The sequence below is a fragment of the Rattus norvegicus genome, chromosome 5 (assembly GCF_036323735.1).
Source record: "Rattus norvegicus strain BN/NHsdMcwi chromosome 5, GRCr8, whole genome shotgun sequence".
Taxonomy (NCBI): Eukaryota; Metazoa; Chordata; class Mammalia; order Rodentia; family Muridae; genus Rattus; species Rattus norvegicus.
The window spans coordinates 124,842,148-124,866,967 of record NC_086023.1 but is presented as its reverse complement, the minus strand read 5'-3'; the positions used below and the strand labels follow the sequence as shown (position 1 = coordinate 124,866,967).

The 24,820-nt window shown below is 41.9% G+C and overlaps 1 protein-coding gene across 1 annotated transcript in view; it reads left to right on the top strand.

Annotated features, from left to right (window-relative positions):
- Positions 1-336: 336 nt before the first annotated feature.
- Positions 337-24,820, top strand: part of C8a (complement C8 alpha chain) — a 54,501-nt gene continuing 30,017 nt past the window's right edge. The window contains exons 1-5 of the mRNA NM_001106670.1: positions 337-452; positions 11,954-12,047; positions 16,801-16,945; positions 18,387-18,534; positions 23,765-23,954. Coding sequence (NP_001100140.1) covers positions 376-452; positions 11,954-12,047; positions 16,801-16,945; positions 18,387-18,534; positions 23,765-23,954 — 654 coding nt within the window. The 5' untranslated portion in view covers positions 337-375. The remainder of the gene's footprint in view (positions 453-11,953; positions 12,048-16,800; positions 16,946-18,386; positions 18,535-23,764; positions 23,955-24,820) is intronic.

Here is a 24,820-nt window from a genome sequence, read left to right as displayed (position 1 = left end):
GGGCTGTCTTCAACAGCAGACTCATCTGACTTTAGAAGCTCCAAGAGCCACTAGAAAACACTGGGATTCCCGCAATAGCACCTGTGTCTCTCTGGAAACAAAACTCTTCACAGAACTGATTTTAGTTAAACATCACCTTTCCTTAGCCACGTGGATATTTTTCAAAAAGGCTAAAGGGCTTGGGGACATTTTGAAGGTGTTTGCCTAATCAATACCTTGGTTACTGGTTAATCACATTGAATGGGACCTGAGGGACTTCTGACCATTTTAAACATCCGGTAGACATTTTGATTTCCAGCCTGGAGATACCTATGGCTTCTAAAGTAGCCCATTCTCTTCTTTTCCATAGATGCTAAGTGGTGACTTCTGGATGAGATGTTTACAGTTGCTTTCTTTGGTTTGTCTCTGATGGCATGGCACTCCGGGGTAACTGCACAAGAGAAGGTGAACCAGTAAGTGGGCTTTGGGTCCTCACAAAACTGGGGTCCTCTGCTGGGGAATCTAAGGCAAGGTGAAGTTGGCAGTGGGCTGTGCTGGTATAGAAGATAACCTCTTTTCATATTGTTACTAATCCAGTGGAGGAGTGGAACAGAGGAAAAGCCACTTAATAATAATCTGATCAGGCAGCTACGAATTACCATTTAGCAGTGGGTAATCCAGACTACTTTCTTTAATCTCCCTGATTCTCAGTTTTACTGTCTGTGGACGGAGACTCATAATTCTTCTTCTACAACAGTTCATGCGGATGTAATAAAACCCTGGATTTAAAATTTCCTTTGCATATAGCAGGCATTTGATAAGTAGCATTTTTCTCAAGCAATGTGAAATAGTTAGCCTCTACTCTGTTACATATAAGAGAAAATGGTAAAAAAAACCCCACCTTACACTGTTTGGGGGGATTTATTTAGATAATATATGCAAACATTTTTGTGGGTGAAAGCAAGACACTGTAGAGAGACGTGGCCGTGTCATTCTAAACCTTTGCTTTGTGGAGACATCAGAGGTAACCTTTTCCTGTGTCTTGCATTTTGCCTATTCTATTTTTCTGAGATTTCCAACCTGGGTTCATATATTTATATCTCACTATTGAATATTTTATTGTACTTAAGCAGAACCTTAATCCAACCTTTGGGACAGCTTTTAAGCACTCTCTGCCTTTGAAACATTGGAGGTTTAAAATAGAGTTATTTTATTCAAATTCTTATTAGTTGATTTAATTTTGAATCATTATTGCTTAAATCAGTGGTTCTTAACCTGTGAGTCCTGACCTCTTTGCAGGGGTTAAATGACCCTTTCACAGGGGATACATATTAGATATCCTGCATGTCAGAGATTAACAGTATGATTTATAACTGTAGCAAAATTACAGTTATGAAGGAGAAACAAAAATAATTTTTTTCAGTGGGGGTCACCACAATATAAGAAATTGTATTAAAGGGGTACAGTGTTAGGAAAGTTGAAAACCACTTGATTAAATGCTGCAGTAAGAGATTCCCTTTAAGTAACAGTTCAGAAGGGGAAACATGTTTTACAAGCAGATAATCTGCAGCTTGTATTTAAAACAAATACAGTTTTTAAACATCATAAAATTCCTCGCTGATAGTAATTAGAAGGCCCAGGCAAGAGGTCGGTGGTGAAGAAAATCTCAGCTGAGATACTCTCAATTATAAAAGCTCATCATCGTAATCCGTTCTGAAAACGAACAGTCTTGATGTTTGATGAACTTATGAAACAAGACAGTTCAGTGAAGGGGCAAATTTCATGTTAAGGCAGAAGAGATCCAATTCAGTGCTTTACAAAGTGCCGAGGGAGAAATCATGGTGCCGTTGTGCTCACTGCCAGCGCGTCTGACGTTAGTTTTCAAAATAGAAAGCTACAGGACAAAATCATCCTCCTGGGTTCAAATCCCCGAGCTGGCACTTACTATTAATAGCTATTTGATCTTGAGCAAATTACATAATTGTTCAGGGCTTCATCTCACTCACTTGTGAAATGGGAGGAAAATCAGAACAGGAATTAGATGCCTGTGAGTTCCTAGAACAATGGAACAATGCCCCCCACTTGGTGAGCATCCACCAAGAGCTGCTTCCGGGGATGGTGCTGGGGCCATTGTTACTGTTGGTTTTTCCGTTTGTTTGGATGGTTGACAGCAATCAGAAAGAAGAAATTTTTAATGTGCCAATTGGCAGAGGTCTTCTAGATTTATCGAGATCAACTGGAGGCTTCAACTTTTTGTTGCATTTTTAGCAACAGCACTTGTTTTTTTCCCCAAATAAAATTCCACAAGAGCCTTAATATGGAAAATGTGTGTGTGTGTGTGTGTGTGTGTGTGTGTGTGTGTGTGTGTGTGTGTGTGTGGTGTACCCGCACATGTGCATGCAAGGGTTTAACGGTACACATTTACCTTGTAAGCTTACAATTAGCATTTGCTTTTTATATATCTTGATAGAAATAGGGCTGCATAAGTATAAACTCTTAAAGCCATGGAAGGCTGTTATAATTAGTGGCAAAATCAATGATTTTCTAGTGCATGTTTCATACAAGTAATTTTTTTGGTGTATGTTATTTATAAAGCTTATTTTTTTTTCTTTTTTTCGGAGCTGGGGACCAAACTCAGGGCCTTGCGCTCGCTAGGTAAGCGCTCTACCACTGAGCTAAATCCCCAACACCATTAAGCTTATTTAAAATTTGAAATTTTTTCAATTTATTGAGGTTTCTTTTGTGGCTAAGAACAGAGCATTAGTGGGTCTTCCATGGTGTTCAGTACACATCTAAATCAATCAAGTCCAGTTGGGCAGCCTGTGGCTTAAATGTTCAGCTCCTTCTTCTATCACTAAGAGAGGGGGACTGTATTCAACTGTTCTTGGGGGTTTGCTTATCTCCATTTCAATTCCATCAGCATGTGTCTTTTGAAGCTATCGGTAAACAGAAGTGCACACTCGGGCACACATACACCACACATGCACATTCACACTCGTTCACACCACACATGCACATACACACGCATTCACACGCGCACACCTGCACTCCTGGGTGGGGATGCGTTTCAGGACATCACAGCAAAGGCTGTCTGATGACGGGGAATAGAATGGTTCACTGTATGGCAGAAGGATGCTGAGATGGGAATGTCTGCTCTCGTCTGCGTCTTCGTTTTATACCTTTAACTCTGCCAGGGCCCTCAGCCCCTAGGATGGTTTCACACACATTCTTGATTGGCCTTTTCTCCTCACTTGTGTTTCCCTGGAAAGATTTTCACAGACATACCCAGAGCGTGAGCTTCAGCAAGCTCTTCAGTGATCCAGTACCACAGACGGTTAAGACGGGCCACCTCACGGGACTCTCTCGTTGATAAGCATCCCTTTCAGCGTCGAGAAATGCTTCCATTATCTTAGATGATTGTTTTTAATTTGTACTTTATTTTGTTTAATGGTGATGTAGTCATTCCTGTTTGCTTATGGCTTGTGTTTGCAATGCAAATGACTATCTAATAATTTATTTTAATTTATATGACCATGGTTTTAAAATGTATCATCATGTAGACAAAGATGACTTTGCTTTATTTATTTAGTCTAATTACGATTTCTGTCTTTCCATTGTCATCGTCGTCGTCATCATCATCATCATCACCATCGTCATCATCATCATCATCATCACCATCGTCATCATCATCATCATCATCATCACCACTCTATTTTATTTTTATTTGGTAGTTCTGTCTTGAACTTGGGGTATTATGCATATAGAGAGGCACTGTTTTAAATGAGCTACCACTCCAATCCCAGTCTGTCTTTTAGTCACAATAATTAGTCTACTTACATTGAATGTAATTGTTGGCGGAGAGTGGCTTTGAGTTCATTATCTCCCTATTTCTTATTTGTCCTACATCTTGCTTCTGAGATCATCTTTTAAATTTAGCAGCTTATAATTTTACATGGATAGAGTAACTAGTCTACTTTCTTTTTGTTGTTTCTCAGTAAGATTTATCATGTATAAGGTGTAACACAAACTTACCACAGCCTATGTTCAAATGATAGCGTATCACTTCTAATATTATTTCGTCCATAAAACTTTCTTTGACATTTATCATAATGCATTTTTGTCAATACACTTTTTCTTTTGTTATTTATTTTTCTTTTGTTATTTTTTTTTCCAGAGCTGAGGACCGAACCCAGGGCCTTGCGCTTGCTAGACAAGCGCTCTACCACTGAGCTAAATCCCCAACCCTGTCAATACATTTTTTAATTCTTGTTCTGAAATTGGTGGAATTACCCAAGACTTAACATTTAGTTTAATCAACTCATATTACAGAGAAAAACTGAGTGCCAGGGAGAGGGGGAAGGCTTTTGGCAAAAAGATTTCTCACTAGGCATTTCATGAACTTTGGTGAATTTAATTGTCACTACATTCTTCTAAACTTGCTTCTTTATGATTCTTTGAATTGAAGATCAGGGAAGAACAGAGCTATTTGGCTCATTCCATAGAGATGTGTGGTAACACAGGCAGCCTTCTAGCCTCTGGACCAACATTATCTCCAGAACGATCACCAGTCCCTCACATCGAGAAAATAAATTACCTCTTCAAAAATAAGCCCTTGCTTTGATAAGCAAGTCAGAGGTTGAACTTGGAGTTAAGATAACTCAGAGTTCCATCCTACCATTTATACTGGTAAAAACCAGAACTTGTCAGAAGGACTGGGAGAAATGTAAATGATCTCAACCCAGAGGGAGCACAAACCTCCCCTAAGCTTCCAGTGGAATCATCACTTCTTTAATAGACCCCTCATGTCGTAGATGCCAAGGAAGTGTCAATCACGCTTCTTCTTTTTATTTTATTGCTGTTATGGGTATCAAAATGTGTTTGCCCAAGTGTCTGGGCCAGAGCCATGTGAATGTTCTCAGCAGTCATCAAGATGACTGGGATTAATATGGTCTCCCAATTAGCATACACAATTGGGTGGCTGGGACTCAAAAGTGAGTCACAGTAATATAGGGATTGATATTCAGAGTAACTAACTCTAAGCGAGGCATCCAACAGGACTGGCATGAATTATGCAGAAAAGCCTGGTACATGCTTGGAACTAAAAGTGTGTGTAGAATTCCGTGACTTGCAGATACTTGTTTGTATCATTCATTTGTTCTTTATTTAGTAAGTAAATATCCTAGATATAGTAGTTGCTAGGTAGTAAAATAACCAAATGATATTCTGATCCTCTTGTAATTTACAGGCTGTGGTGGTTTGAATGAAAATGGTTCTCCTAGGCTCATGTATTTGAATACTTGATCTCCCATTGGTAGACTGCTTAGGAAATATTAGAAGGCATGGCCCTGTCAGAGGAACTGTGTCACTGAGCCCACACCATTCCCATTTGCTTTCCCTGCACCATGTCTGTGGATCATGATGTTAAGCACTGACCTACTGCCTCGGCACTATGCCTGCCTGCCTCCTGCTATGCTCCAGGCCTTTGCCATTATGGTCACAGCTCACCCATTGAAACGGTGAGCCCAATAAACTCTTCTATGAGTTATGTGGATCATGGTGTCTTATCACAGCAATAGAAAAGCAAGTCCTGGACTCAGCAAACATGTAAACACAAAGTTTCCTTTAAAATTATGAAGAATTCTATGAAAGAATCAACAGAATGCACTAGTAGAGAGAAAGAAATCTAAAGATAAATTGGTTGGGTGACATTCTTTTTAGAGGAAGGATCTACACTGAGACGGGAAGGTTGGGAGAAGCTGGGTGAAGAGAGTGATGTGGAGAGATCAGCAGGTGCCATATTCCTGTCATGGGAAGTAGTTTGTGATGAACATGAACTGAAGGAGGTAAGCCAGAATGGAGAGAATTGTGCCATGAATAAATGTCAAAATGGTGGGAAGAAGCTGTGTCGCAGACAGCCATAGACAAGATGGTGAGGGCATTAGATATTAGTTCGTGTCTAGTAAAATAGATCTTATAAATGAGAAATATTGCATGGTTTCCCATTTAAAAAAACTCTTGTGTTTGTTATACAGAAGTTAGAACAAATGAAGCCATGAAAGGATCTGTGACATTATGGGGATCTTACATTCACGTGGTGGGTACTGAGGTGGGTGGAAGAGGGGAAATGTGAGATATATTTTAATGGCAAAATTGACAGAAATTTCCAAAAGATGGGCTGAGAGAAAGAAGGGAATTAAAGGCCCCTGCCAGGAATCTAGTCTGAGAACTTGGATAGGTTGGTGGTTCCACTCATTACGGGGTTAAATTGAGAAAGAAGTTGACTAAAAGTCAAAATGAAGAGATAAATCTTAGAGCAACTATGTTCTATGTATTGGGTTGAGGAGTGGGATGTGAAGTGGGGGAGCCTGGTAACAGGGGGTGAGGGGCAGGTCAGTCTAGGGGAGAGCTCTAAACTTAGAAAGCACTCTCATGAATGGCATCTGAAGGTGGTGGTGTGAAACTCAGCTCCCCAAGGATAAGAAAAGCAAGGGCAGAAAAGAAAGCCGAGGCTTTGTTCTGAAGAATTCCCATTCTTAGAGACACCCAAAAGACTGGTCATTGAGTGGGAGAACAATTAGAGGTTGCATTGAGAAGGTCAGGAGAAGGAAGCTTCCAGAGGCTAACACAGAGAGTTAGATGAAGTTGGAAAACTGTCTAGCGGGCTTAGCAACGAAGAGCACACTGGTGATGGAGGTGTTTCAAAGCCACATTTAAAACATCTTCATCTCACAATATAATTCCCATGTAATTGAATGGATTAGCTCAAGATTTTGTCATTAGTGAGTTTGACTTTAAGCTTTGACTCTAAGCTGTGCATTAGGAAGGCCCCCTTATAATGATCATATTGGCTCTCTGACCTACTAGCCTATGATAAGTAAGTAGCTAGTTAATTAGTTTGTTTTTTAAGTTGCTGAGGTGATTACATTCTGGGGTCAAGCATTTGACTTTTCAGTTGTATATTCAACTGAATTTTTAAACCTTTTGTTTAACATACCAACCTGATTTCAAAAGTATGTGAGAGCTGTGGATATGGCTCAGTCAGAGAAGTGCCTTCCACACAGCGGGAGGATCTGAATTTGGATCCCCAGGACTGCAGGTGAAAAAAGAGCACAGCAGATATGGCTGCAATCTCTGGGCCAGAAGTGAGAAATCGGTGGATCCCTAGGGCTTGCTGGGCAGCCAGTCAGTCTAGGTTATCAATGAGTGCCAGCTTCAGTGAGAGACCTTGAACTTAGGTGCAGAGCAATTCAGAAAGACATCTAATATCAACTCTGACTTGTGCGTGTACACACCCATATTCACCACACACCCACACCCACACACATGCACACACGTACATATACATGTACATACATACATACACACATGTGTGCATATACACATAGATACACATGTACACACATACACATGTATACACACACAGATACACACGAACCCACACACACCCACATACAAGCACACTTATATATACTTGCACATACATATACACACAGACACACACCCACCCCCACATATACCCAGACACACAGGCACACACTTATGTACATGTATACATACATACATACATACATACATACACACATACACACATACACACATACACACATACACACATACACACATACACATATGCATGTACACACACACACACACACACACACACACACACACACTCACAGTATCTCAGTGGTCCATAGCCCTGTGTGTATAGGGCAAACCTGATGAGGATGGAGAGGTTTATAAATGGCTGGGTTGAGAGGATAGAAGACACTGGCATGTGTCCCAGTCTGCTGCACAGGGTTCCACGCATGCTCTCAGTCCACATTTAAAAGTCCACTGAGTTGCTTTTTCTGTTTTCGGTTGGAGTGGCAGAACCTGAGATCAGATGTATGGATGATGGACTCTACACTTCTCTCAGTGTTTCTTCAGTTGTGTTCAATCATCTTAACAGATGTGTGGGAAAATGGTCAGAATTCAAAATAATCGGGGGGGGGGGGACAAGAGAATGAGCAAAGTAAGATACAGAACCCCAAACACGGTCAGGCATTTTAAATGTGCATGGAGGGCACATGGTAGGCAGTTTATTCAAAAGAATTAGAATAATTTCTTTTCCCTTCACCCCACTCCAATACATAGTTTAAAAACTGGTACACTAGAGAATTAACTTTGGAGAGATGGGCAGCAATGCTCTTTGCCTTGTACCATTTCAGATTTATTTTATTTATATAAGTACACTGTCACTGTCCTCAGACACACCAGAAGAGGGCATTGGATCCCACTACAGATGGTTGTGAGCCACCATGTGGTTGCTGGGATTTGAACTCAGGACCTCTGGAAGAGCAGCCAGTGCTCTTAACCACTGAGCCATCTCTCCAGCCCCCGCCTTGTACCATTTCAATAGATGAGGGAAACTAAGTCCATCAGAGTAACTGGCTAATAAGAGCAGGCAAGTTACAAACATACCCTGACTACACTCACGTGCTCTGGAGTTCTGGGACTCCACATTAAGTTGCCTACTGGTTGAGTAGGTTCTTGCTAGCTGGGAGATACGTTGAAACTATTTACCAAGATTTTATCGGCCACAGAGTTCTTGGAACCTCCCTAACTGTCACCGATTCAGTTTGTACTGCTGTAGCCAAAGATGTGTGTCTGGGCACTTAATGAAGAGGGTTTCACTTGCAGTTCTGCATGTTTGAGAGTGTACTGCTGGCATTTCTTGGCTCTGGTGATGGCCTCTGGCTCAGCCACAACAGGGCAGATGGCATCATGGTAGAAACATATTGTGGAAGAGAACACATGTTAAAGCGGAAGGCAAGATGCTGGAGAATGAATGGCTAGGCCATTCCTTGCGTAACAACCCACTTTCACAGGACCAGCCACTGACAGACCAACAGTAATTGCTTCATAAGGGTGGTGTTCCATGACCTAACACTGTCCATTAGGTCCCATCTCATAGAGTCCATCATCTCAATGGTACACTGCTGGAGACTCATTCTCCTCCATAGGAAAACTTTGAGGCATGAACCACACCCAACTTATTATAAGCATTACATCATTTAAAAATGGATGCAACTCTCCGAGAAAGGTATTTGGCAGTGTGTGTCCCAAGCTTTAAAGACTCCACTCTGTTCTACTGGACATACCACCAGTAACTAACCTGCAATTCAGAAAAACATGGGGCTCAACTATCTATTGTTGTAGGGTATTAAAGCAATATACAGTCATAAATACTTTATATCTCTTCCATATTAAGTGCAAAAAAATCAAGATATACAACATGGTATTCAGTATGCCCTCAACTACATTATGAAAATAGAATGGAAAGAAATATAATAAAATATTAATAGTGGTAAGATTTGAAATAATATTTTTATAATTGTCATTATACTTTCTTTAATGTGACTGCATTACTTGTATAATCATCAAAGACGAACTGCACTTAAAAATTCATTAAATGATGAACGAGTCTTGTTCATGTTGGCTGGAGGTGATTTAATGGCGGTCCTGGTGTTCCTGCCGTGTCTGGCCTCTGTGATAGCATTACCGTGTGCCTCCGTCTAGACATCATGTCATGAACATAGGAAGCAGCAGCAGTGTGCCATTGCTCTCTGGGCTCCTGCTTTCAAGGCTGCCTGCCTTTACTGTTTCCATCTATTGTGACATCACAGCTCAGGCTGGGGACTTACAGTGACATTATCTTGACAGTTCTACAGCAAGGTGCATGGCTAATGCAAGCCCCCTTCAACTTCCAAATCTTTGTGCCTGTAAATTCTCTCCATGTTTCTCCAAGATGTTCTTTTATTTTAGGAGAGTATATCAGGGAAAAAAGGGTTCATAGCTCAAACTTTGAGCTGTCACATTTCTAGATGTCAAGATTATTTAATTTAGTTCTAACTAGGAATCAGGTTCAAACAAATCTCTTAAAAATGTCACTGTCCATTACCCAGAAATTGACTTTATTTTTTTCCCTTCCCTCTCTGCCCTTCCCCCTCCTCCCTCCCTCTCTGCCTCCTCCCTCTATCCCTCTACCTACCTCATCTTCCTTCTTCTCTTTCTTCTTTATCCCCACTCCAGTACTTTCAGAATATCAACCATGGGTCTACCCAGGATTGAAGGTAGCAATAGAGACTGGACCTGAATTCCAAGGGTTTAGACTTGTAGAAACAAGAATTCCACCAATATTGCAAATATGCTAATTAAACATTGAGAAGATATATTTAAAAAATCAACAAAATTCCATGGTCATCAGAAAACTTCTCCTTCCAGAACTGGTAGTTGTGATGATACTGAAAGGTAGCTATGAACTGAGTACAGGGACTGCAACCAGCTTCTCTGGGGAGGCACCATGCGGTACACATACCGTGGGGAGAGTTCTGAGTTACCTCCATGGAATAAAGTCTGCATGCAAAGCAACGTGATGATTGGGAGCTTCTTGTTGAATGGGCAGACGATTTGGTGTCAAGATGACCCCAGTGGGAATCATTGAGCTACAAGCTATGGCAGGGGCATGGGCATGGGCATGGGCAGGGACAGGGGCAGGGACAGGGGCAGGGGCAGGGACAGGGGCAGGAGTAGGGGCAGTGAGTTCAGCGTAGATATGAGCAGATTCTATGAGAAATGGGAAGGGTCATAAAGAACTCACAGTGCCAGCATGATGGTTGATCGGTGGATGAACCATTACGTGAGTTGTAAATCAAAGCTGCTACTCATTTTAGTTGGTACAAGAATCTCTCCCAAGTTCCCAGATCCGGCGGCTTTTTCTGAGTGCTAGAGGTTGAACATGAGAGGCAAACACTCTACCACTAAACCGTATCCTCAGCCACGTCCTCGACTTTAAGGCCAAATGTTTGTGTTTTCATGGTTTAGGAGGCTGAGAAGTTCAATTTAAGATAGAACTGTAGATCCCGACTCTAGTGAAATAGAATAGAGAGCTGGTATTTACCTCCTAGGATGATTATAGAGAAACAATGAAATGGTCTAGGTAATACCGCAGTGCACAATACTTTAGGTGAGCATTTTATAAATATTTTTATGTAGTTTCAGTAACTATGTTGGATAATGCTATTTTTAATGTAGTTTTACCAATAAGACAACAGCTTAGAGATGTTAGTAAGTACCTTAAATCTTTGAAGCCGGACCCTGGCCTCACTCTGTGTCTAACCACTGAAGTTTCTGCTTCTTTGGCTCATGAAATACAGTTTTTTTTCAGTCATCCTGAAGACTCATTCTCTAAAATGATAATCATTTGAGCTATCTGACATTGAGAAAGATGTAAAGGAATAGTGTCGATGGTGCTTGTTGTGTGGACTGGCTGTATCTCAGGCTCTTGGCATCTTGTTCAAAGAACAGAAGTGCACACAAGCTAGCAATGCAGTGAGGGATTTTATTCCTAAGCATGGGGCAGGATTCCCTGCATGGGAGCAGTAGCCTGGGCATGATTGCTCAAGAGCCCCCCGTTACTTCCCATGGCTTCCTTTTACAAGTTTAAGAAGGTAGTTTGCTGGAGGCAGGGTTTGGTGGTTTCTACTCTCATAACTGTTGATTGACAGGTAAAGATTTGGACCTTGTGTGTAGTCATGGGTCTTGCATCCCATAATTTTAACCTTGCACATGCATAATCCCCTAAAAATTCATTCTGAGAATACAGTTTGCTCAACTGTGTCTACAACTAAAACCAAGTTGGCTCATTTCTAGTTCCAGGATGTATTGCTAAAGCAGTTGGTCAACTGCTTTGCTGAGAAAGGGGTGTGTTCAGCTCCAGTCATGCTGGGCTAGCCTATCCTTGTGAACTGCCTACCTAGGTAGTTTATTTAAACCCTCCAGGACCATAGCAACCTTTAATGCGAGTATGATACATATTCATTATTCATTTCTGACAAAGCATACTTTAACCAGCAGGAAAGTGTGCACAAGTTTCTCTTTTGCTTTTGTTTTGAATCTTAAAATTGATGCAGAGTCTTATATTTCCTTCAAGGCGGGTCACCCGAGCTGTGACCCCAGGAGCGGTTGCCTGTCAGTTGAGTGACTGGTCAGAATGGACAGATTGTTTTCCATGTCAGAACGAAAAGGTAAGCCACCTGGGAACATCTCAGGGTATCACGCATCTGATTCATGTGTTACATATCGATGGGAAATAAGCAGTGGGGGCTATAAACCTAGAGTTCCAGGTAGAAACTACATCTGAATATAGGTGTTTGGAAGTCTCAGGTACCTGGGTGGCAGTGAGGCTTGTGTCTGCCTCTCTTGTTCTTGTCCATAAGACATCATGAGACACAGCTAGTGAAAGTGTCCACATTGTGACATGGGAAAATTGCCATTACGATACAGATACTCTGAAGCCCCATGGAATTTTCTGGGTCCTGGCAACATTTGTCCTCTGAGGAGAGTCATCTGAAAGAACTGCTAGATGGCTTAGTAATAAAGAGCCAAGATGTCTCTCTCTTTTCTTTTAATCTTTATTAACTTGAGTATTTCTTATTTACATTTCAATTATTATTCCCCTTCCCGGTTTCCGGGCCAACATCCCCCTAACCCCTCCCCCTCCCCTTCTATACAGGCTTCTCCTCCCCATCCTCTCCCCATTTCCACCCTCCCCCCAACAACCACGTTCACTGGGGGTTCAGTCTTGGCAGGACCAAGGGCTTCCCCTTCCACTGGTGCTCTTACTAGGCTATTCATTGCTACCGATGAGGTTGGAGCTCGGAGACAATCCATGTATGGTCTTTGGGTAGTGGCTTAGTCCCTGAAAGCTCTGGTGGGTTGGCATTGTTGTTCATATGAGGTCTCGAGCCCCTTCAAGCTCTTCCAGACCTTTCTGATTCCTTCAACGGGGGTCCCGATCTCAGTTCAGTGGATTCCTGCTGGCATTCGCCTATGTATTTGTTGTATTCTGGGTGTGTCTCTCAGGAGAGATCTACATCCGGTTCCTGTCAGCCTGCACTTCTTTGCTTCATCCATCTTATCTAATTGGGTGGCTGTATATGTATGGGCCACATGTGGGGCAGGCTCTGAATGGGTGTTCCTTCTGCCTTTGTTCTAAACTTTGCCTCCCTATTCCCTGCCAAGGGTATTCTTGTTCCCCTTTTAAAGAAGGAGTGAAGGATTCGCATTTGGTCATTCTTCTTGAGTTTCATGTGTTCTGTGCTTCTAGGGTAATTCAAGCATTTGGGCTAATAGCCACTTATCAGTGAGTGCATACCATGTGTGTTTTTCTGTGATTGGGTTACCTCACTCAGGATGATATTTTCCAGTTCCCTTCATTTGCCTATGAATTTCATAAAGTCATTGTTTTTGATAGCTGAATAATATTCCATTGTGTAGATGTACCACATTTTCTGTATCCATTCCTCTGTTGAAGGGCATCTGGGTTCTTTCCAGCTTCTGGCTATTATAAATAAGGCTGCTATGAATATAGTGGAGCATGTGTCTTTGTTATATGTTGGGGCATCTTTTGGGTATATGCCCAAGAGAGGTATAGCTGGGTCCTCAGGTAGTTCAATGTCCAATTTTCTGAGGAACCTCCAGACTGATTTCCAGAATGGTTGTACCAGTTTGCAGTCCCACCAGCAATGGAGGAGTGTTCCTCTTTCTCTACATCCTCGCCAGCATTTGCTGTCACATGAGTTTTTGAACTTAGCCATTCTGACTGGTGTGAGGTGAAATCTCAGGGTTGTTTTGATTTGCATTTCCCTTATGACTAAAGGTGTTGAACATTTCTTTAGGTGTTTCTCAGCCATTCGGCATTCCTCAGCTGTGAATTCTTTGTTTAGCTCTGAACCCCAATTTTTAATAGGGTTTGTCTCCCTGTAGTCTAACTTCTTGGGTTCTTTGTATATTTTGGATATAAGCCCTCTATCTGTTGTAGGATTGGTAAAGATCTTTTCCCAATCTGTTGGTTGTCGTTTTGTCCTAACCACAGTGTCCTTTGCCTTACAAAAGCTTTGCAGTTTTATGAAATCACATTTGTCGATTCTTGATCTTGGAGCATAGGCCATTGGTGTTTTGTTCAGGAAATTTTCTCCAGTGCCCATGTGTTCGAGATGCTTCCCCAGTTTTTCTTCTATTACTTTGAGTGTATCTGGTTTGATGTGGAGGTCCTTGATCCACTTGGACTTAAGCTTTGTACAGGGTGATAAGCATGGATCGATCTGCATTCTTCTACATGCTGACCTCCAGTTGAACCAGCACCATTTGCTGAAAATGCTATCATTTTTCCATTGGATGGTTTTGGCTCCTTTGCCAAAAATCAAGTGACCATAGGTGTGTGGGTTCATTTCTGGGTCTTCAATTCTATTCCACTAGTGCATCTGTCTGCCTCTGTACCAATACCATACAGATTTTATCACTATTGCTCTATAATACTTCTTGAGCTCAGGGATGGTGATTCCCCAGAAGTTCTTTTATTGTTGAGGATAGTTTTAGCTATCCTGGGTTTTTTGTTATTCCAGATGAATTTGCAAATTGTTCTGTCTAACTCTCTGAAGAATTGGATTGGTATTTTGATGGGGATTGCATTGAGTCTGAAGATGTCTCTTGATACAACAATAATACACTTCTACAAACTTGGAAGTTTTGCACAACAGACATTTGTCCTCTGGGTCCTGGAGGCCAGAGAAAAGCAACAGAGGTGTAAGCAGTGTCAGCCTCCTTTTGGAGACTCTGAGGGAGAATGCGTGCTTTGCCTCGGTGGCTAATAGTCCTTGCTCTGTGGCTGCATCTCCCCCTCTGCCTCTCTAGGCACTTTGCTTCCTCCTCTTATCCTCTCCCCGTGTCTGCCTATGATCTCCCTGCACATCCTTCTTTGTTAAAGAGTATGCTAACATTTCGGGCTACTGCTAATACCCAAATCAATCACAAAACCTTTAATATTTTCAGCAAAATGTTTTAAAACTAAGGAGAAATTAAAATCTTTTACAGATTTCGAGTTATAACCTTCAGTGGTTGTTAATCTACTAAGCCTTAGCTGTTCTCATTTGTTTTTGTTTAGGTAGCAGATTGCACAGGGGACCCTCTTACAGTTTATATAAAAATTGAATTACTTCCTTAAATGCTTAGAAAGATATATGTGTCTATGCAGTAATCCTTAAGAAATTAGAGCCTGTTAATTATTTAACTAAAAGACTATCTTTGTTTCATTTATTAATATGCCTCACCCTCTCTAAAGTCATCCAAACAAAGATGTGAATTTCTGGAAAGAAACATCATCTACTACATAGAACAGGAGGTTATGCCTTCATGACACAGCCACAGGCAACAGCACAGAGAAGTCCCTCAGGGAGTCCTGACACTCACCTTCCTACAACCCACAGCCTCCATTATCTGATGGCAACTTAGTAAACAGGGGACAGACAGAAATGAACCTGAAAGTGTATGCCATTGTTCCAAGTGCAGGCACTACAGGAAGGATGGTGATGGCATTAATAGTCACCATTTATCAAGTGCTTTCCATGTCCCAGGCACTGCAGTAATGGCTGCATTACTACAGCAATGCTGTGCATAAACACATTGTCTAGTTTGTCTCTCACAGACAGGTAGAGGATGGTGCCATTGTCCACTGTCAGGAGGTTGAACACTGAGAAAGGCAGAGCTGAGACATATATCTGGGGAAACTCATAGATTCAAGAAACAAGTCACAGATGCTCAAATCTCTGCTTTCTGACTTACTAACATTCTTGGAGGAAGGACTTTTGCTGAACCAAGGTCAAGATGATACAGGACTTAGCATTTCACTCCCAATCAGTCCTTGGATGCTTTCCATGCACTGTTATTTGTACAATTATCTATTTTATCTCAACCGGACTCTAAACTTCTAGAAGGAAGCAATGAGACCTCACATTTCTCTCAATGTCTCAGTGTTTGGCCTTCTGCTTCTACATCAGTATCTGACTTCTGTACATTTTCCACAAAGACTTAATCGAGAAACTCTAGACCCCCAAGTCGGTATGTATTTAAATCCTTCCTGACCTTCTATCAACAAGTACCTACTCATCTGTAGTCAAGGCTGGAGTCAGGGATTGAAACAATATCTCCCTTTTAATGTCCATAATTCCCTACATAGTAGGTATGTAGTTACTTGATCCCATAATTTTTAGAAATGTCACTTTCCCCAAAGCAGAATCAATAGAGATAACTATTATTGGCTCGGGTTGTCAAGAACAGTCCCTGAAGCAGTTATTGCAAACGGGCAGCTCTATCCATCTTCCTCTGTGAGGAAGGGGGAGGAAGAAGACTATCCCTATCTGGATCATATAGATGTATGCCAAGTAAAGAGGAGATGCCATGCCAGAAAAATCTCTGCAAAGGCAAAACAGCAATGGCCTCTGAACATGTAAGCCACCTAAGGCTGTCCCTCCTTCATTTCATATCCCTGCTTCATCTCAGTCTGCGAATTCCTCACAGAGATGGTAGGCAAGGTAGGCAAACAGGCAGGTGCTAAGTCATCATCTTATTTGACAAGTGCTAAGGAAGAAGGAGCTAAAGAGTACACGATCAAGTCATGGAAGACTATCCAGAGGAGGGAAGCCATGGACATGGAATGAGAAACACTCGCGACTCCTAGTTGAATACGGGAAGCCATGCGAGGACCTTTAGAATGTGCTTGTCCCAGCCTTTCATTCATTTGCATCCCTATTCAGAATTCCAGCTGATGACTGTGCCACCTTTGTCTGAACACCACGGTGCATGCTCATGTGTCCCCTTGTAAGACAGCCCTGAAGGCAGCTTTCAATCATCAGTTATTCCTTATGTTGAGCTGAGACCTGCCTACACTGCTCTGGCTTGATTGATTGACAAGACTCTGTCTGGTTCACAATCTGATTTTAGTACCGATACCGGAGCCTCTTGCAGCCAAGCAAGTTTGGAGGAACCATCTGCAGTGGTGATATATGGGATAAGGCCAACTGTGACAGCCCCACACCTTGTCTAAGGCAAGCACAGTGTGGACAGGATTTCCAGTGTAGAGAGACAGGTGAGTAGCATGCCAATACAACAACAGCTGTGCTAGTCAAGAACTCGATGCAAAGTAAGTACTTGGGGGTTGGTTACAATGTCGACTCCTAACTGCTGGAGGTTCAGGAAAGAGCCCAGCAATTTGCATTTTGAGTCAAGCTAGCAACCCATGTAATTTAAAAGGAATTGTTTTTTAAAGTTATGTGTATGTGTGTATAGGAGGGCGGTACGTGTATGTGTTAGTGCAGGTGCCCATATAGGCCAGAAAAGGGCATCAGATCCCCTGGAGTTGGAGTTACGGTCTCTCTTATATAGGCCACCACCCAATATGGGAGCTCAGAACTGAATTTAGGTCCTATGCAAGAGCAACACACACATTCTTTTTTTTTTCTTTCTTTTTTTAATCTTTATTACCCTGAATATTTCTTATTTACATTTCAATTATTATTCCCCTTCCCGGTTTCCGGGCCAACATCCCCCTAACCCCTCCCCCTCCCCTTCTATATGGACTTCCCCTCCCCATCCTCCCCCCATTACCACCCTCCCCCCAATAATCCCATTCACTGGGGGTTCAGTCTTGGCAGGACCAAGGGCTTCCCCTTCCACTGGTGCTCTTACTAGGCTATTCATTGCTACCTATGAGGTTGGAGCCCAGGGTCAGTCCATGTATAGTCTTTGGGTAGCAACACATACGTTCTTAACTGCTGAGCTAGCCCTTATAGTTTTGATATATATATTCAGTTAATTTAGGAAAAGTGCAACTCATAGCAATTAATAGATTACATTTATCAAACAAACAGTTACTAGGTACATATTATGCTCCAGGCAGTGGACCATCTGCTGTTAACATGCAAATTGAAAACATTGTACATGACCTTGAGGTAGTCCAAATCGGTCTGGAAGAGAGACCTGCAAGAGGTCAATCTTAGTATCATGGGATATCCATTGGGTTGTGTGTAGTTCTCTAGCAGGGATTACCCAAATATGCTTTGGGGACCCAGGATAGTCCTTAAAATGGCATTTAAGTTGAGATTTGGAAAATTCATGTGCAAAAATGAGAATTCAGGGACTTATAATCCTCCCAGAATCTTTGTAACATGAGGCTTCAGAAACAGACAGGTTGGGTGATGAGCCCCCAAGATAACCTGGAACAAGGAGAGCTACAGGATTCAGATTGTGACATTTGGAAGAACAGGAACCCTTGGCAGATACAGAGCAAAAGAGTGATGTGGGCAGATTGACATTTCAGATGACTGGTGGATTTAATGTGGAGGCTGGATTTGAGAAGGAGAGATGGATGGTGGGCCTGAGCACCCATCTAGAAAGCTAGGGAGGATGGAAGAAGCAGTGTAAGCAGAGAGAACAGGACATGTAGGAGGTCAAAAGTAGGCCTGACCATGACTAACAAAAGGTGTTGAGGAATACGGTCTAGGAAGGCCCCTTAGCCTTGTATCACGCAGGTCGCTGCCTGAAACGCCACCTGGTATGCAATGGAGATCAGGACTGCCTTGATGGCTCTGATGAGGATAACTGTGATGATGCCAGGGTCATTGAAGATGATTGCCGTCAGTATGAACCAATCCCAGGATCAGAAAGGGCAGCCTTGGGGTAAGTGGCCATCTTGTGGCTGTTCAAGAGTGGCAAATGATTCCTCTCTCATTATGGACATGAAGTAGACTATTTCTGTTCTGGAAAGTCCCTCTGAAGGGTTCCTGCAAGTAACTCTTGTCTCCTGGGGGCGTTTACATCGTCCAGGTAATGTGACATCACTCACACTGTCTTTTGATAGCTGAGGTTCCTCCTTCCCTGTCTTCTGTCCCTCCCCCTCACAGTCCAATTTCTTTCATTTTCAAGGCTATTGTCTTCTATGAAGTCATCCAAGGTGTCCCCAAGGGCAGCTTTCCCCAGATGCATCTGGCTTTTCCAACAGCCTTGCTCATGATGCACTCTACACAAGCTAACAGTAAAGAAAATGGTCTTTTGGGTGTGACAGAACCTTGACCCTCCACCTTATTGTTTGATTCACTTCTCGGAGCACAGGTCTTCTGTTGAATGGAAATTAGCCTCCGTTCTAATTTGTCTTCACTGTATACTTTACATCCAGGCTCCATTGCTCAAATGCCTCACACTTTGTATTCCCTATGTGGTTAACTTCTTGTCTAGTGCTGTGGACTGAACTGTGGTCCTCTCCAATTATGTCAGAACCCTAAGCACCTAAACTGATTACATTCACAGACAGGGATTTGAACGAGTCATTCAGGTTGAGTTATCCATAAAGACTCGCATCCACAGAAATGGAAAAAGGGACACTGCATTCCATTTTCACAACTGTACAGACAAACGTCTACATGAGGACACGAAAAGAGCATCTGTCTGCATGTCCAAAAACTCTTACTGGAAACCAACCTCAAATAAACAAAACAAAGCAACCAACCAACCAACCAAACAAACAAAAAACCTCCTTGATTTTGTCTCTAGAACTAAAAGAAAAATGATTTCTGATATTTAAGGTACCAATCTGATATTTTTAAAGCACCTCAAATATATCATTAATAGGTTGGCAGGGCATGATTTCTGGGAAATCTAGGTAGTGTCTCTTACCTGCTTTTGGCTAGGCCTGGACAACCATAGTCCCTTCTATAGTTCACAGAAGTCCTCTATTGCTATCCCAACATACAACTGTCATTGTTAGGATGACCAGAGCAATTCTTAGAAAGGAAAAGATTTAATTGGGCTGGCTTATAGTTTCAGAGGTTTAGTTCATTATCATCCTAACAGGAAGAAGGGTAGCTTGGAAGCAGACACAGTGCTGGAGAGATAGCTGAGATCTGCAGGCAGCAGAGAGAGAGACAGTGGCTTGAGCTTCTGAAACCTCAAAGCCCACTCACAGTGACACACTTCCTCCAACAAGGCCACACCTACTCCAACAAGACGACACCTATAATAACGCCACTTCCTATGAGTCTACGGGGGCCATTTTCATATAGACTACCACAGCAACCATCAGGGACTGACTGAGACTGAGTGTCCTCAACTGAATTACTTCTTTAAGGGATCTGTCTTCAGTTGAAGTCACAGGTTGTGATTCTGAGACTTAGAATACCAGCCTATGAGCATTTAAAGATAAATTTAGGCCTCAACACAATCAAAAAGGATTCCTGTTGATTTAGAAAGTGACTGTGGTGAACAGAGTAGAAGCAGGGAATGCTGAAGTAAAACATAATCTCCTCCAATAGACAAAAAACATTTTAGACTGCAATGCTGCTCTCTTGTGACTGGTCAGAAGCAGTTCTGATAGAATTCCTGAATAGTGTGCTTCCCTCACACTGAAGACAAAGGCCAGTGAAATGGCTCTATCTTCAATAAACAGTTGACATTTTGACATAATTTTGTACTTTTCAATTTCCTAGGGATTTTTGATATTCTAATTTAAGAATTTCCTAGTTTAATTTTTTTATTTATTGTTAAATATGCAATATATATGTATGTGTGTATGTATGTATGTATGTATGTATGTATGTATGTATGTATGTATGTATGTGTGTGTGTTTGTATGTACATTTGAGGCAAAAACTGTCTTCACACCCAGTGGGTCCTTGTTCCTTCCCTCCCTAGAGCTGACCTTGGTAAGATACAGTGCAGGCATTTCCAGATTACCTTTAAAAATGAATTAACACTGTATACTCTCTAGGAAACAAACCTCTATGATTGTGCCTCATAGAGGTAGATAGTAGTCATGTAAATTTGATTGTGACATGCATACTGTTAAAACCTGTTTATTTTTAATTAAATATTTTTCATATGACATATTTTGTTCATGTCTCTATATCCTCTGCCATCTCCTCCAAGATTTCCCAACTTCCTACCCATCCTACTTTATGTTCTGTCTTTTTCAAAAACAAGAAAAATAATGGATTTTTACTAAACACTTTTTTTTTGGTTCTTTTTTTTTTTCCGGAGCTGGGGACCGAACCCAGGGCCTTGCACTTCCTAGGCAAGCGCTCTACCACTGAGCTAAATCCCCAACTTTACTAAACACTTTTAACACTACATGACATTTGAAGGTTTCCTCTTCAAGCACATATTATGCATCTCATTTTTAAAAATAAATGGAGCACCGCAACAAGGGTTAGCAATAGTGTGAAGGGAAAAAATCCTGTTGTCTTTATAAATTAAGTTTTATTAGAACACAGCTTTCACTTTAAAATGGCAGCAAAGGCCCATATCCTGCAAAGCCCAATGTGTTTACTACCTTTCTAAAAATATATTTGCTGGCTTTTGTAACATAATCATAGAATATTTAATTTAACTTTCTTTCACTGAAAGATGGCCAGATCTTTTCCCAGTGTGTTAGCTACCTTTTCTCATAGCTGCAACGAAATTATTTTCAAGAAGCATCTTGGAGGAGGAGCCACTAATTTTGGCTCACGGTTCAAGGTACACCATCATGGCGGGGTGGAGTCATGGCAACGGGAGTGTCTTACAGATGTGTTGGTAACACTATGAGGCTGCTGCTCAACTCTTGATGGATTAGGAAACAAGAAGAGGGACCGAATACCTCCAAGTCTGCATCCCACAACTCACTTCCCCAGCCATGCCCCCACATACAAAGTTTCAAAACCTCTCAAAAAGATTCCTTTAACTAAGGACTAAGCATTCAAACTCAAGTGTGGAGAACATTTCCCATTCAAAACATAACTGCCGCTTTCCCTCTTACAAACAGTGCTGCAATGGATAAATACCCTTGTCTGTGTGTTCTTTGCGTGCATGCATAGATTTCTAACAGGGTAGAATTCTTACTATACTTTCTTATTTCCACTGGAGCTTTTCCACATGGAGTAGGCTTAATGTTTACATACAATTTTAAGGCCCACGGTTGCTCTGAGTTTTTCTTTGGTATGTATCAGAGGCTGCACTTTTAAACTACAGACAGAAACATGCTCAGTGGGCAGGCAGATCAAAACTGCAGGACGGAGATAAAGGCACAGAACCTAGAGTTTAGTGTCAAAAACAACTTGGGGGAGAAATCCATTGTGACTATAGATAGGCAAATTACTCTCTCTCTCTCTCTCTCTCTCTCTCTCTCTCTCTCACTCTCCTTTTGCTTCAATTTCTGCATTTGCCAAGTTGTCACACTAATGTGTGTTAAATGTTGTTTAATATACATTTAATTTATCATAGATATTATTACATCATTTTTATTAATAAGAAAGAGACGTAGAAAGGAAATGGAGATGAACATTCACATACACTGAATTGATAAGGTATGTCAGGCACTATGTAATTATCTGCTTATTTCTCAAGGTAGACTGTAGCCACAGTTACTCTTTTGTTCCTCTTTGACCTTTGTGCCTGTCACACAGTGCATGAGCAGGCATATGAGTGTCAAGCTGAAGGTAAGTGTCAACTGCCAGGAACACAGGGCCTGGGGGAAGCTCTACCTTTCTAGAGCAACTCAAAAGACAACCTTTGAGTTGAGTCTCAAAGGCTTCTTAAGAACTTGGGAGGCAGAAAGAAGCAATACTTTTATTATTTTATTACACAAGAGGCTTTTACGTTCAGTCTTAGAACTCTTAATCATTCCTGATGTCTACATTCTGGTGACAAAGTTACAGTTAGTTAGAGTAAGTGTCAGAGCTGGAAATTACCAGGAGATCTCCCTGATAGTCACACTGTGCACATTTGTCATGCCAGGCTGCCTCAAAGACAGTGAATTTTCTGAGGATTAGAGCCTTACGCACATATGGCTATTCAAATTCACTTTTTAGTAGCAGAACCTTTTCCTGAAATAATACTAAAATTAGCAGCAGAAGGTATCTATCAGAGTTAATTTTCTATGGCTCCGATTAAAATAGCATGGCAGAGGCAGTTATAAAACAAAGTGTTTCATTTGGGGCTCATGCTTCCAGAGGGTTAGAGCCATGACCACTCAAGGCAGTAAGTGTAGCAACAGGCAGGCAGGCATGGTGCTGAAGTGATGGCTGCGAACTTACACTTGATCCACAAGGAGAGAGAACTAGATTGGAATGGTGTGAGCTTTGGAAACCTCAAATCCCATCCCCAGTGCCACAGCTCCTCCAACAAAGCCCCGCCTCCTGATATTTCCTCAAACAGTTCAACAAACTGGGAACCAAGCACTCATGCATATGAGCCAATTCTCACTCAAATCATGACAGTCTCTATTCAGTCTAATATATGCTAAGCCTGTCTATAATACTTTTACATGGATTCCGTACAGCTAGTTCTAGGAGGGAAGTACTGTTACTGTGTTTAACAAATGACTAAAGTGGGGCAGAGAGGTGAGATGATTTGCCTGTGCTTACACAGCAGTCTGTGGCACTAATTTAACCGGCTTCTGTGTGTGGATTCTTAATAATCCATGAACATTTCCCCTAACTTAACAGTTAATCAGAACTGCCTCCTAAGCACACTGGCCCAGATGTTCAAGCTCATGACTACCTGGGAGCCCTGGCCCAGTCCATCTAGTCTTTCAGTCCTGCCTACTTGAAGAACCCCAGGGCTCCACCAAACACACTTGGTAACAACTACCTCTCAACCTACTAGCTACAGTATATTCTAGAGCAGTGTGGTTCTCAACCTGTAGGTCATGACCCTTGCAACTCAGATATTTTTATGATGAGTTTTGCTACTATCAAAAATACAGTTATGAAGTAGCAAAGGAATAATTTCATGGTTGGGGGTCACCACAACATGAGGAACTCTATTAAAGGGTTGCAGCATTAGGTAGGTTGGAAACCAATGGATCTACAGGATGGCATGTTGCATTTTCTTTGCCTTTGCAAAGATTTTTTTCCAAGAGACTGCTTTTTTAACTTAGGTACAATATCCTGACTCAAGAAGAAGGCCAGAGTGTGTATGATGCTAAGTATTATGGAGGCCAGTGTGAAACTGTGTACAATGGAGACTGGAGAAGGCTGCAGTACGACCCCACCTGTGAGCGCCTCTACTATGGGGAGGATGAGAAATACTTCCGGAAGCCCTACAACTTCCTTAAGTACCACTTTGAAGTAAGTCTGATGGAGGTGGTATAGGGTGGGATGGCAGAAGCAACTTGTCAGTGGAGATAGCTTGCTCTGAAGGCTTTTATTTTCCACAGGGCTTGAGGTGGCTGAAGACCTTTTCATGCCTGCTGCATGTTGAGGGAGTTGAGATGTGAGTGTAGGAGAGCCATAGCTCAAGCACATCAACCCACCTGCTCATCCTCGGCTCCATTTCCAAATCAGTGAAACACAACATTCCATGATGTGGCTGTGCTAATTTTTTTTTAATGATTTATGTATGTGAGTCCACTGTAGCTGTCCTCAGACACACCAGGAGAGGGCATCAGATCCCATTACAGATGGTTGTGAGCCACCGTGTGGTTGCTGGGAATAGAACTCAGGACCCCTGGAAGAGCAGTCAGTGCCCTTAACTGCTGAGCCATCTCTCCAGCCCCCAATTCTAACTCCAAAAGTTTGTGAACAAGTAATCTGCCGTTCCTCCCTGAGCTCCGCTCTTAATCTGTGAGGTGGGGCGTAGGACCCAGATGGGTGGAGTTCTGACATGTATCCTATCTGCATGCTTCATGGAGAATGGTTTATATCTATCATTTTCAATTTTTTTAAAATATGATTTTGCTTTTTACAGAGTGTTCTTGCAGCTGGGATGTGGTGGGGGACAGTTTTAATCCTAGCGCTTGGGAGGCAGAAGCAGTAGGATCTCTGAGAGTTCGAAGTAGTTCAAGATTAGCCAGGGTTGTACAAAGAAACCCTATTTCCCCCTACCCCATCCCCAAATCAAAACTGCTTTGAAACTGCTGATGGTCCCGCTCTCTATTTCTAAACCTCTGTGGTTTCCCAGTCACTCCAAACATCGAGTGGCTCAAGGTAAGTTT